Source organism: Coturnix japonica, chromosome 3, assembly GCF_001577835.2.
Source record: "Coturnix japonica isolate 7356 chromosome 3, Coturnix japonica 2.1, whole genome shotgun sequence".
In the NCBI taxonomy this organism is placed as follows: domain Eukaryota; kingdom Metazoa; phylum Chordata; class Aves; order Galliformes; family Phasianidae; genus Coturnix; species Coturnix japonica.
In genome coordinates this window covers 40,293,140-40,308,178 of record NC_029518.1, presented here as the reverse complement: position 1 = coordinate 40,308,178, position 15,039 = coordinate 40,293,140, and the positions used below count along the sequence as shown (strand labels likewise).

At 35.4% G+C, this 15,039-nt stretch overlaps 1 protein-coding gene across 1 annotated transcript in view; it reads right to left on the bottom strand.

The window, feature by feature from the left end:
* PRKN (parkin RBR E3 ubiquitin protein ligase) overlaps positions 1-15,039 on the bottom strand; it is a 504,333-nt gene that overhangs the window by 319,416 nt on the left and 169,878 nt on the right. The window contains exon 5 of the mRNA XM_032443533.1: positions 10,513-10,628. Within this exon, the coding sequence (XP_032299424.1) occupies positions 10,513-10,628 (116 nt within the window). The remainder of the gene's footprint in view (positions 1-10,512; positions 10,629-15,039) is intronic.

Below are 15,039 nucleotides of genomic sequence, written 5' to 3'. Positions count from 1 at the left end.
GCAGCAGCTTAACAATTTCAATCCTCACACCTGCAGAACCTGCCAGGTACCAGTTCGTCCAACAGCAATATCCTGACTCTTCTACAGTAGCTTTATAGACCATGAATACGTAGAGTCAGACTGCACACACACTTCAGAATTCTACTCCTAAGCTCCATTACACTTACAGCTTCAAAGCTGGTAAAGAAATAGAAGTTTCTGAGAAAAAAATATTTGAAGTAAGTCTTTTTAAACATAACAACTTTAAATAAATTAAAAAGAGATGAACGAGATAGAATAAATTCATGCACAAACCCACCCAAAACCGTAACAACTATTTTAACTAAATGTTATTTTTGAAATATTTTTGAATATAATATTTTTGAATATAATATTTTTGAAATGCAAGACAATAATATTTTTTGAAACCTTGGTGAATGAAGTTTTTGAAACACTTTTTTCTGTCCTCTTACACTGGTATTTTACTTTAAACACAAAATTACATTAGAATGCATTGGACTGAATGAAGCAGTTTACTTTCTGAAGCAGCTTTACCTTAGCACAACCAGCCTGAATCACACTGCAGCTTTCTTATCACCACATGCTTTCTGATCAGGACATAGTTTGATTTCTTAGGAGGAATATGTACCGAAAGTAAATAAGTAACTTATTTTGTTAGAAAATAGAACACGTCAATTTTGGAGGCTCTTTTTGGAGAAAAGGCATTGATTTGCTGCAGAGCAGAGCTCAGTATTGACACCACCATTGTCAGTACATTTGCAAGAGCAAGCTGCCCAGATTCATATAGGTAACATCTCTAGGTGCAGTCAGCTTTGCTGTACATTATATCTGAAGAGGCTGGTCCTTGGTTTGTTGGAAGTTTGTATAATGTTGGCAACAGTGATCACAGAGAGTGTACGTTATGGGAAGAGGTCTGGCTGTTCTATCTGTTGCCACTAACATCACGAGAAGAAGAAAAAGGAATGTAATTTGAATTTGGAAAAATGCAAATGGTATTCTCATGCCAAGAGAATACTCCCCACTTCCTACTCTTTTTTCTTCATATGTACCAAATCTGCCTTCTGTCAAGGGAAATAAGAATAGGGTAATTCGCAGAAAGAAAAGTGTATACATTTTAAAATGTAATGCACATGAAATAAAAAGGCTGCTCCGAAAGTAATGCCTCCTATAGTATTTTATTTTGTCGGCCCACTATGTCAGAGGCAGATGCTGGTGGTACAGCAGTAGAGGCTGAACCTTCCCACCAGTATTCTGTTACATGTTGTCACCATGTGACAGATGTTACAGAGGAGCAGTCTTACAAAATGGTGTCTGATATGGCGGTGTGTCTATAGAGAAATAAAACAAAAAAGTTTGTCCACTTATTATCCATAAACAACTGGGCATATCTTTTTTTCAACACATTTATCAGTCCCTCCTTGCTCTCCCAAACAAAATTTTGTTAACCCAGACAGGTCTGGTAAGCAATATATATTCACTTGCCACTAACTTTCATGCAACGTAGTTATCCTGAAATGTTGATTCTAACTGGGCTTTTATGAAATATGGTAACAGTCTTTACCAAGCTCTTACTCTGACAAATTGAATAGATATTAAAGACATTAGCTAGGACAATAGTTACTGTTCCATACTAAACCATTAAGGGATTCTATATCAAGTGACATTTAATAATGTTCACTATGTATTATGACAGGTTGTCTACCTTATAAGTAGTCCTTCATGTGTTTGATTAGAGAAATTACATCCTAGTATTTTTGCTTGATAATGCTACTTCCATTTTTTGCTTTCTGCAATTTTTTTGCAAATTACTCGGCCATGCGCATATTTCATTTTTTTGATGTTGGGTTTCATATAGTGCATGTATTTCATGAAATACAAGATGTTATGATGTGGAATACCGGTAACCAAAAATCATCAAGCCATGACATTTCTCTGTTTCTCATATCTCTCAATGCTATCCATGTCTTCCACAATCACTTCTTCCCCAGTTCTTGCCACATTACAGTAACAAGTGTTTGACAATACTGCAATTTATAATAATAATCAGTAATTTCCCTTTGATTTTATGACTAAAAACAACCAAATAAAAATGAACTATATCAGATAGGAAAAGTTAGTGTTACTTTTTTTTCTCCATAGAGAACTAAAAAGCTGCATATGCAGAATATTTATTGTTGTGTATATCTAACACTTGTAGATTTTATCCAAGGCAGAGCAGCCTAAGAGGTTTTTTCAATTATCAGCCTAATCACTAAGAAATTTTTAACTCGTTTTGACTTTATCATAAATGTATTTATAGCTGTTTCTTCCATGTTAAATAATTGCCTTACAAAGTCATCTTCTGAACATCAGACTTCAATAGATTAAGCATTCATAATGTTTAAATATCCTTTGTAGGACTTCTAAGAAATTTGCATATTTTTGTTTCACTACTTCTTCAGTAACCGTCTACAGAACACACCACCTCATTTTCAGTTCACCAAGATGTCAGTATCTCCTCTAATGTGACTCACTAGTCACATATACTTGTACATACAAATATATGTATAAGTGTAAAAAAATCAGCTGGTAGTCAAGACATTCCTTCCACAGCTCTTTCCTATCTGTGATATATTTTTTAAGTTAAGCAGAAAATGAATGCAATTTTCTGCCTTTGCTTCTTCTGCTGCTCTTGAGTCAATCACTACAGAGTAATTCTGCTACCAAATAAGTGAAGATTGCCTGAGAGTCATAGCTGGAAAATTTGGAAAGATGTATCAATAAATACACTCCTCATATACACACATACACACACATACATACATATATATATATATATATATATGTACACACATACATATACACATGGTATATTTAAAGTAGATTTAAACATTTTTCATGCAACATTCATGTCATTTCTTTACTTTCCTGTATTTTTCCAAATTACATCCATTTCCAAATTACATCCCCCATCTATCCATGATTCATTAATGGCACATCCCATGTTAGATACTAAATGTCAATTAATTAAAAACATTAAAGTAATGCCTTTTTTGTAGGGTAGATTTCTTACTGTCACACTTTATTTTGTATGATTTTCTTCAGCTATCACATATTTACATTCATGTTCTTGCTGTTGCTTTTTTTAAAAATACCATAAAGTCAGAAACATCAAAAGGTGATGTCTCAACAGCTCTCAGTTACTGACGTGCAAGACTAGTCAAATGGAAGGCCACTCGTCAGACAACAACAGTTAAAAGTTAGTCCACAAAACCTTTCCAGAATACTTAAGCTCCAACCTGAAGGGAACAAACTTTGCAATTTATTCACCTTGCTCATACAGACCTCAGGTTTCTGCCAAAATTATTAGGATTAATGATTATTATCCCCTGTGATGGTGAGCTTCTGAAATATGGATATCTGCCCAAAGACAACTGGACCTTGACCTCCAATGACAGTTCTCATAGTCCACTATACCGTACTCAACTGTCAATATATATATAATTTACTCTCTGTGTTGAGGAATTACTTTTAAATAGAAGGTAAAGAAAGCCACAAACACCTGGCCTTGCTAACATTTATGAGGAAAGATACACCGTGTGCTTGCAAATCTCAAAATGTCTCTTCAAACAACTTTCTACAAAAATCTGCTACTATGTTTTTCTTACATAGTTCAAATAAATTCTAACAGTCATATGTAGACATGCAACTCTTGCACAAAAATTATAGTAATCAACTTACACATGATCAAGAAATGAAAAATGTTAAGTAGTCCTGCTTCCTCAAAATATTTTAGAAGTAAGGTCCAATACATTTTGTATGTGGAGAAACTGGAGACATAACACATGCCACTTTCAATTAAAAAAAATTAAACTTGACGATTTAAATTAATTTGAGTTAATTTAAGTTATTAAGTCTGTCCTGCAAAATGCATTAAAACGCAAAAGCAAAGAAATCAGCAAAACAGAAAGCTCACTGCATTACTCATGCCATAACTAAGAATGGCAGAGAAGACAGAGACAAGAGTCTACTCAAAATATTCTACAATCTGCAGAGTTCAGGTAAAACTTTAAATGAGAAATAAATTTGATGAGATGCGCTGCATTGTGTATAAACATGAAGATGCACGTTACTGAAATCAATTTATGTTAGAAATAAAATACACCTGTAACTACCCCAAAAATTCTTAGCAACTCTTAGTAGTTGTTTAAAAAACGTCAACATGCCACAAGTCAGATACACCTTTTTTCACAAATACATGAATAAGTGTAAAAAAATCAGCTAGTACTCAATAATTTCCCATCTCTCCTTCCTGTAAACTGCACCAAAAAGAGGAGAAAGAAGGCAGCATTTGTTCAAAATGGATGGAGAGAAAAAAAGTTCATTCTTGCTATTTGAAAAAAGAAAGGTTGCATAACATCCTACTAACTTATCCCCTGCCAGTAAAGGATGTGTATAATATAACTCTACAATAGCTTTGCCAATCTGTTCTTAACATCAGAAATCCTTAGAAGCCAGAAGCTGTCTCACTGAGATGAAGTTGCAATGGAGATCATAACAGATCCAGAGGCAAAACAGAAAGCTGAACAGTCAGTGCCATAAGGGGTAGCTATGTAATAGTGGCTACAATTCTATGGAGAGGTTAAGGCAGCTCAATTTCATGCAAAAGGTACATGTTCCAGAAGCCCATGGTACAAATGTTTGAGTCTAAAATTCACAGCATGTGGAATGAAGGTCACTTACTGGCATTAGAAGACTTTGTTCATGTTTCAAAAGACCAACAAAACTGGCAGAGAAATGTTTCCTCTGCATGGCATTGCTTGTATCAGAACTCATATATTATAACTGTAAAAATCCATATTCTACAGGCTGCTTCGTTGGGAAAAAGGAGAAAAAAAAAAAAAAGAAAAAAAAAAAGAAAAAAAAAACCCTAAACCAATTAGTAACACTTCTTAGTTTGCTATTTGATTAATTACTTACTTTAAGTGATTCTTTAGAAATCCCATTAATTTCTTAGAAGAGAAAGCAGTAGACATTGTCCCTGATGGTCACAATACTTAGACAAAGTAGATTTAATTCTTAACGTAATCTTTTCTCACTTCTCTTTGAACAACTCAAAGTACATAAAGACAACAGAACATAGCAGGCAGAGATTTGGAGAGGAGACTGCATTATCAAAACAGGTCACAGAGAGAAACAACATAATTTTAAAAAGATGAGCTAAGTATAGACTTAATAGGACATAATAACTTGCATGGATTATAACAGCCGAGTGATAATTCTAGGTTCCATTCCCCCAGAAGCAAAGAGAAAATAGTAATTGAAAGACCAGAACAAGGTGTTATTTAATTTACTAAAAAATATCACATTGGAAATATCATTTAATGGACACAGCCTGCAGTCTTGAAGGGGAACAGAAGGGCCCTTGTAAAAATCTGTTCAAATTGCATCAGAATTGACCCCAGATAAAACTCTTCAACTGCAACTTCTGATTCAATCCTAACAGTAAGACCTGTAAGATTATTTATATTTTAAAACTTTTGGATATCAAGGTAGATTTTTCTTTTGAAATCCAGATGGCATCCAGAATGAAAGGAAGGTAAGGCAAATAATTTCATGAGTTTCTTAAAAAATGTTTGAATTGCAGTAGAAGTGTTTGACCTCAAAGTAACATACAGCATTACTAGGCAAGATGGGAAAGAATGTCATGGCTAATAACTAACTAGGTACACTTTCTACATCACAGAACCACAGACTGTTTGAGGGAGAAAAAGGACCTCCGAAGGCCATCTGGTCTGATCCTCTGCTCAAGCAGGCTCACCCAGTAGAGGTAGGTACTCCAGGATTGTGTCCAGGGTACTTTTAAAGATATCTAAGGAGACAGCCTCTTTGGGCAATGTGTGCCAGTCAGTACTTGGTCACCTGCACAGTAAAGAAGTGCTTTATGATGTTTGGATGGAACATCTTGTGTTCCAGTTTATGCCCACTGCTTCTTGTCTTGTCACTGGGCACCACTGAAAAGAGCCTGACAATGTCTTAATTGCATCTTTCCTTCAGGAATTTATGTACATGGATAAAATCTCCAGTTCCCTACGTCACTAAGCTAAGATGGTCTTTCATCCTCTCCTTATTGGAGATGTGCTCCAGTTCCTTAATCAACTGCAGGAGGGGAAAACAAAACAAAAACCAAAAACTTTAGTTTTATTTTTTATTCATTAAAAAAATAACAGACTGAAACAACCAAACCAAACCAAATAAATAAATTAAAAAATATGGCTAATTAGGAGCTAGTTAAAGGCTTTGGAAGATGAAAGTAGTCCCAGCAGAACAAGACTAAAAGTTATCCCTAAGACATGCAGTATCATTTATTCTTTATTGACTCAAGACAAAGTCAATAGTCTACTGAATTTCTAACATGACTTCCTCTGGCACTTTCCCTTTGGGTTTTCCCCCCAAATACTGACCTTCTTCAACAGTCTCTTACCATGGTAAGAGTTTAATGTTATCAGAGACTGAATTGACTTGTCTGAAAATAATTATGACAAAGCTCTTAAACTGCAGTTACCCTTAAATAAGTTTGAAAGTACACTTCTAATTCTTACCATTGTCAGAATCAAGCTCTTCCTTCAGCTGCAACCTTAAGAAGACTGAATAGCAGAAAAACAAATTACAAGATTCTATTGTCTAAATAAAAAAAACTTTTTTTTTTCTTTCCTTCTGGAGATTATAAAGTTAGCATTTGTTGGATAAAATCTTTTGATCAACCCAAAAGCAAACACTTCTGGAAAATTCTATCTACTAAAGGACAGCAAGCTCTACATATCTTTTATATTTATCTGTATCTCTTGAAAGCTAAAAATAATGGTGCCTTTAGGAATTATACTCTATCTAGTTTGTGAAAGATTACGTGAGGCACTTCTGTTCTGCACGTTTTATTTTTACACTGACTAACACTGTTGTTATTCTTGAACCTGATTTATGGGTACCCAGGGGGTACTCCTAACCCCTTTTGATGTTACTTCTAGAAACAGTTGAGAAAAGCAAATCCCTTTTGAGTATTGAACAGTTTTAGTATTTGTTTCATCTTTCAGCCATTTGCTCAATTTAATAGGAGCTTCTTCAAAGACATAAAATAGCAAGCACATCACCTTGAATGCTACAGAAAGGAAAAAAACGCATAAATGTTGCCAATTCATACTAACTCTGTTGTAGACACACAGAAAGCATTGGAAGGAATTACACTGTATGGACTACTGCCTACAGATTTAACAGAAACCTACAAACATGCTTGGCTCTGAAATATTTCATTCTATACATCACACCTACATGAAAATATTCGTAACAAATCTGAAGTCAGGCCAAACATAATGTGTGCCTAACGTAAACTTGAGAGCAAAAATTGGTAATAGGCATAAACATTATTTTGAAGTGTGTATTTTTTCTATATATGTGTGTAGCAGAGCTAATACAAACTTATTGCTAATGTTCCAGCTGAATGCCATAAAATGATGAAAGTATGTTTCACTAAATACTACTATAGAAGAGTTGCTACTTTTAGCTGCATAGGAGTATTTCATAGAGATCAACATCAAGAATACAAAGACGTATATGCTTAAATAAAGTGAAAAGGTTATACATATATATCTTTAAGTTATACGCATGACCCAAGAACATAAGATTGGAGAAAAGAACGGAAATTCAAAAAATCTGAGCAGAGATCTCATATGTAGCCCAAGTACACAGAATGACCTTTGCACAGCACTCCACCACACAGGTCCTGGAAATAGGTATCACTCACTCGAGTTTTAGTACAGAAATTTCACAGTGTTCAGTAACATCTTTTGATGCTTCCGGAACCCTACACAGGGAATGCTAGGTCACTAATAACCCTTTTCCATGCCATCTTTCCACTGTGATAAAAAGTATACCTTCACTGCAGATCTAATGCCTGGTCTAGTGGTTGGTGACCCTGCACATAACAGGAGGGTTGGAACTAGATCATTCTGGTCCTTTTCAGCCCAGGCCACTCTATGTTTCAATGATACTATGATCTAGTTTCAGCAATGAACCTTCAGATTTCAGTCTCAAGATTTTGTCAATGTGCCTGTGGCAAAGAGACATATATCAGATTACTGGGTAGGATATCTCCCAGTCATTTGCCTTGGGAGCTCAGAGTCAAGCTGGGGCTCTGGATTGCAGTAAGGGAACAGTTCGAATGGACAGGTGAAATTACTGCTTTCAAGTAGGTTACAGTGGGCACCTTTGCAGTGAAATTTTCAGTTAGCAATTCAAGAGAGATTACTGTTTGGAGACAGTTCTATAACTAAGAGGGCCTCCTACGCTATTATATTGGCCTATAACGTCAGAGGGAGACTGTGGCGTTATGGCAGTAGAGGCTGAATCTTCCCAACAGTATTCCATTATATGTTGTTGCTGTGTGACTGATGGCAGCAGAAGGGCAGTCTGACAAAGTGGCATCTGAGACAGAAGTGCGTAGGAAGCAAAAGTGTGTCACTGGATTCCTCTACCCAGAAAAATGGCACCCACTGAAATTCACTGACACTTGCTGAAGATTTATGGAGACCAAACAGTGGATGGGAACACAGTGAAGCAGTGGGTGGTGCATTTCAGCAGTGGTGATAATGACATGAAAAATGAGCCACATTCTGGACAGCTATGCAGGCTTTCTATGAGTAAGACATGCTGGCTCATGTTCAGTGCTGTTGAAATTGCTAATGGTGGTGACTGTTGAAAAATAGTATTTTGTAGATGCTAATTTGTTCTGTCAAACAGCACTTTCGGAGTGACCAACATACACCACAGAGGATTCATTCAAAATAATTTCTTTCCAGAAGACACACCATATGAATCACTACAGAGTTCAAATTTGTCCATAAATTCTCTATTTTGAGCATCATTTCACAGTTTTCATCAATATACATTCTCATGTAAGTGAGGGTGCTATCTGCACTGAGGCAGAGTCAAGGTACAAACAAGTCAGTTAACCACAAAAGAGAGGAGTATCTGAAACAATATTGTCTAATGTCTGTTGATTTCATTTTTTTCCAGTTCCACTGGCTAGTAAAAAGAGCTGCTCATAGTTGAGAGTAGGCAAATGCAGAACACCCTCAAAATCTTATGAAGTATATAAGACAGAAGAAAGAATATCCTTATTAATATTTCACTCCATCTCTATCTGTTGAAGAATGAAAGAGGAAATCTATGTCTACAGCTCTAGGAAGTGAGAAGCTGAATTCTGCTTATATGAAATAATTATTATATGAAATAATCGTAACCATCTCTCAAGCCTAAGTAAACATATTCATGACTGATATTCTTCACTCTTATCCTTTGGAAAAGGAGAAAGTTGGGCTCAGAATGGAAACTCCATATTGCCTTTAATTACTGAGAGGTTAATACTGGTGCTTACCAAACCATTAGGACAAACAAAGTAATCATACGCACTGTGCCTGCAAGACTGAAAGAGATGCAGAGCAACTCCACAAAGCCTATGTGTATGTAATGAGATGGATAATATACTCTTCTTTTCAATATACAATTTAGTCTATAACTAAGAGACACATTAATCAACCAGATATTGTCAGCAACAACTATCAGTTCAGGAGCATATAAACACAACATACTACACAAGGTCTGGGATAAAATCAGAATAACAACCCAATGTTTCTAATAGGAATGTTTTTTTCCAGGAATTCAGTTTATTTTCCCCAAATATCCCTAACAGATTTATCCAGGCTTCTTGCCATCTTATAAGACTGCAGGTATTTTTTTTTCTAAATACTTTATCCTGTTTCTTAACACAGATGAATCGGCAGAAATAATTATAATATACTTAAAATGAGTAACATTTTTGTTATTGATTTTGAGGATCCACCTCAAAATTTCTATCAGTGAATGAATGTGTTTCAGATAATTCTCCACAACAGTGGTAGCTGCCTTTCTTGGCAATTAATTTTCAATCATGCGCTTGCGAGCAATGCTATTCTTGAATATATGTGCTGAATTGCCATACAGTAAGATGGATTACAGTATTTAAAACTGCAGTAAACAAGAATATGAGAACAGATGAACCACCAGGAATTCTGCTTTGATTTACAAAACAAACACCAAAAGGTTACTGTTCACTGCCATATTTTTTCAACCTCAAAATCACTATTTCATTCACTGTATCTCAAACGCAAAGCAGAGGCAAAGATCTATACATCTACATCACTGCATCAAGCACTCAAGACTATAGCTAGAACACAAGCAGTCAGACTTCCACCTGTAATTTAACTAAGGCATACAAACTGTATTTGTATCAGAAAAGCAATGAACACATCTGAATGTGACCCTTTTTCTACCACAATACTGGAAAAAAATACAATAAAAAAACACCACACCTTTTAAAAGATAAGTGTGCACAGAAAAAAAAAACAAACAAAAACCAACAAACAAAGAAAGTTCTTTGAAAGTGGTAAGTACGCTAAAGCACTGAGACTGTGAATCTCTGACACTGTTCATTGTACTTACCTAATATCCGTGCATGTTATACATGTGATACCGCGACTGTTTGTAGCAATGAGGTTCAGAGCCACAGATGTTTCACTGTCAGTTGTTGGGTGTGCTCCACATTTAAAGTAAAACTCCTGAAGTATTGAAAGGAGAGATAAAGAAAAGATTATGTAACTGCAGCTCATGTCCTCCCTTTATCTTAGGCTAACTGACATTCGAGACAGCAGACAAATCACCACTGCCAACAGAAAAGGAGGACAATCATTAGGAAAGGTTTAGAAGGAATCCCTTGCAAAAGCAGCAGTCAAGGTGCATGTTTTCTTCAGTCATTTCACAGAAAAAGATACCATTTTTTTGGACATCAAATTGTGAATCAATTTGATGTCAGTGTGATACTCTCTTAGAATCTTTGGATTTTCAGAAGGAAGTGACTACCCCTTGACTTCATCTAAGCAACAAACACAGAGTAATATGAACTATAATTCCCAATATTTCCATTTTTTGTTTTTGTTTTCATTACAGACATTACCGTTTTCTGAACTTCAGCGGACATAATTTTGGCTTTCAATTAGTAAAGCCCGGCCTGGTTTCTGTGATGCTGGAAACAGAACAGAATACGATTTTACTGCAATACTAAAAGGAAGCTCTCTTAAAACACGCACTACATTTGCAATTACAGAATCACAGAAGGGTTTGGTTTGGAAGGGACCATTGAGATGATCTAGTTTCAACCCTCCTGCTAATGGCATGGACACCTCCCTCTAGACCAGGTTGCTCAAAGCTCCAACTAAGTTGCCTTAGTTCATACAGCTCTACATAGCCTCTTACACCGTTATCAGTGGAATAATTTCCACATAATTGCATTTTTTTTATCTTTTCCTGTTTTCTCCAGGGAAGGCCATAACAATCATGCTAAGATTCAATCAAGTTTTGCTATGTAAGATTGTTTCACATGTCCAAATCACTGTGCATTTAAACACAGATGACAGTCTATAGGGTGTTGTTTTGTTTTTTTTCCTCTTCCCCTCAGAGACCTTTTTTTTTCCAGTTAAAAATTGTGGAGGTTTGTAATGAAAACAGTAAGACTGATGGAATTGAAGTGTAAATTTGAAAGTATAAATGCAAATGCATTAGAAGAAGAAATGAAGTCACAAAAGAATGATAGGTGTTGATGGCATCAAGATCATGAATGACTCTCCAGACATCCACACAAGGGAAAAAAAAAATAAAAAGAAAAAGAGAGAAAAACAATATAAAAAACATCAATAATATCAATACAGCCTTCCTTTTATGATGGTAAATTCCATTTAACAAAGAAACATTGATATGCCAGAGAATGAACACCAATAAAATAATCAAACTCCACCATATATTAAAGATTCACTTCTGAAGGACATATTAGCAGCGTTTTATTAAGACAGCTAAAAAGCAAGAAGATAGTTTAAAGATAAGTCTACATTTACTATAATATCTGTACTTATTAACATAAACTCAGTTGTTTTTTTTTTTTAAATGACCAAATCATCCTTCTGTGCTGTTCCAAATCATCGTGATCCCCAGCGAAGAAAATAGGTTTAAACTCATCATAATAGAATAGATCAGACTTTTTGCATGTGTTGTTTTTCTCCCCCCGTCTTGCTTAGGATCCTATTTAACACTTTGGCAAATAAGCTCAAGATAAACTTGACGCAGTTCAGCAATCAAGTATGAGGTAATGGAAGTACACATTCAACTGGAGTACATAAAATCTTAAACAACCTGTAACTAATTTATTTTCAGCTTTTAAAAACAAACCCATAATCTTCATGTTATATCATTTTGGAGCTTAGGTTTTGTTTGTGCTGTAATTCTATTTTCTTTTTCCCCTTCTTGTTTTGAAGGCATGAAATGGTAGGATGGGTTTATTTTAATGCAGTAGAAGACCTGAAAATACCCTCTTCTTTCAATACATATTCCACACAGAACACAAAAGTAAGAGAATACTGAAGACTCACTACTCCTGAACAAATAAATTATGGTCAAGGAAGCACACAGTGAAAAGATACATATATTATATAAGCTCCTAACTAAGGAACTTAAAAGAAGAATGATGCTACATTCCCAAATGGCTCTTTCAGCAACCCTGGGAAAATTACTTCTCTATACTTCTGCTTATCAGCCTTAAAACTGCTTTAAGAAAATTCCTCTGCTAATTACATTTATAAAATGCTTTGGTGTTCCTGAACAGAGAACATTATGGAATGAAAAAATATTATTTGAAATAACAAAAGAAATTATTGCCATCCTCAGAAACCATATGCTGAGAAATTGCCTGCTTGAGCAAACTACAATTAAAAAAAATAATAAATCTCAATATTAAATGCCAAAAAAGAATAGAGGGCTAGTTAAAATTAGAGGAGAAAAAATCCCTTAGATTCCATGCTGAATAGTTTGTAGACTAAATTTTCTATAAAAAGTCATTATGAGCGTACTGAGACACAAAATGCAATCAAAATAATTTGTGTATGAAATGTGAACCATTGTAAAAGATGTTGGCCTGCACAGTGCCCAGCTGCACAATGCACAGCGGGACAGTGCTTCTGCAGGTCTGAGACATCAGTGCCGTTGCACTGGGAGCTCTGAAACACAGCAGGTTCAGGTCCTGACAATGCACTGTGAACACCTGACAGTTGTGGCATTTCCACATTTATTTTTAATCATCCGAATACATACTCCAGTTGTTTAAAGGATTTTAAAAGGCATGAACTTGATTAGCTTGCGGTTGCAATTAAAAACTTAAGTGGCTTGGGTTTATACATTATGTGAATAATTCATAATTTTTTGTTACATAGGATATGTATATAAGATTATATTTTAAACATACACATTACCCAAAGCTTCAGATTTAGTAAACTTGTTCACTGGTGATGGTGTGTTGAACCCAGACAGCTCCCTGGGCTGGATCTCTGCTAGGTGCTGCTTGCACCTATCTACCAGATTTGCCAGATCTGGACAGCTGGCACATTCATATTATATAAGCTGTGGATACACTTCTTCAGATTATCACCAAAATATCTTCCCATACTTAATTTATATGGCGATGCACACTATTTTCAAAATTTAAACCTCACAAAAAAAGAAGTTTATAGGACAACATAAAAGAGATAGGTAAAATTTTATGCAGTCTAGGTCACTGTCTGACAACTTCTAAAATACTTAAAAATAGGAAAATTACGTTATATAACCATTCTGTATTTGTTTTGATTTTGTTAAGTATTCCTTATCTGCAGTGAGCAAGGATGTGAAAGAATTACTGAGAAAGCTTAGAAAAAAATCTCTAAGGTCTGAAAGTGAGTACTTTTATGATCACCTTCTATTGCAGTGAATACCTTTAGATCATTTTCTTGCCTAAAGGCATAGTTCCCATGAAATTGTGAACATTCTATTAAACATTACAAATGTCATCCTCTTGGCAGTGCATCTGATAGATTGTTACTCACTGAAAGGAGCAGGCACTGCTGTTACATACTTTGTCATTTTCTTCATTCCTGTTACCATTCCTTGTGTCATGCAACTCAGTAAAAATTGCAAGGGGGAAAGCAAAGGCGCAAAGATGCATGGTAACTGTAAGCAGCTTTCCAATAAACCCTTCCCTATGAGGAAAATATACTTCTAAACAAACGAACACCTTATTTATATTTAGAAGGGAAGGGAAAACAACCCACACCCCTCAAAAACCCATCTCCATAAATTCTATCTTCAGATAAAGGAGAAGTTTGCACATCCCTAATTTCTGACTACAAGCAAACTGCCTTCTAGATGATCAAACTGGCACAGTAATTAAAGTGATCAAAGTGATGCTAAACCTCCACTGTGAGACTAGCAACTGCCAGTGAATAATGCAACACAGTCCTAGACAAACAGTACCCTTTTAATGGGCATTACTCACCCTAGTTAAATGTACTGTCAGAAACAGTACTGCTCTTGGCAAACGAGTATCAAGATAGCCTGAATTTCAGAAGCATTTTGGCTGATGTGCAACTGAAGACACATGAAATAGTTTGTTTCTACATACACTTCTAACTCACTCCTGTGATAACTGCTTCAAAATTCTAAGGAACCTCATACTCAATTCCTTGTTCCCTTTTCTTAATAAATTATAGATCGAGATAAAGCCTTAAGGTGGTGCTGTTCTGTGTTGTTTTTTTTCACATGTGTAATGCACACGTTTACTTAGAACTGATTGGTAGTTATTTACTAAAATATTGTAAATACAGATTCTATTTTCCTAATTATTAGCTGTTATACATCTCTCTTCATGTATCACCAGAATTACTCACCTGAAAGAGAGAATACTTCAAAGTCTTCCTGACACATTACCCAGATAAGGCTTCACTGCCTTTTCCAACTAAAAGCTTAAGCACATGTCCAGTGTATCTTATGACAAACTGGAAGAAACCCACTTTAGAACAGCCTTCAAATCTAGCATGTTTTCAGAGATGTTTTGGGAAGAACTGGATGCATTTCTAAGAGACATTTTAAGGTTCCAACATCCCAGCAGAACTG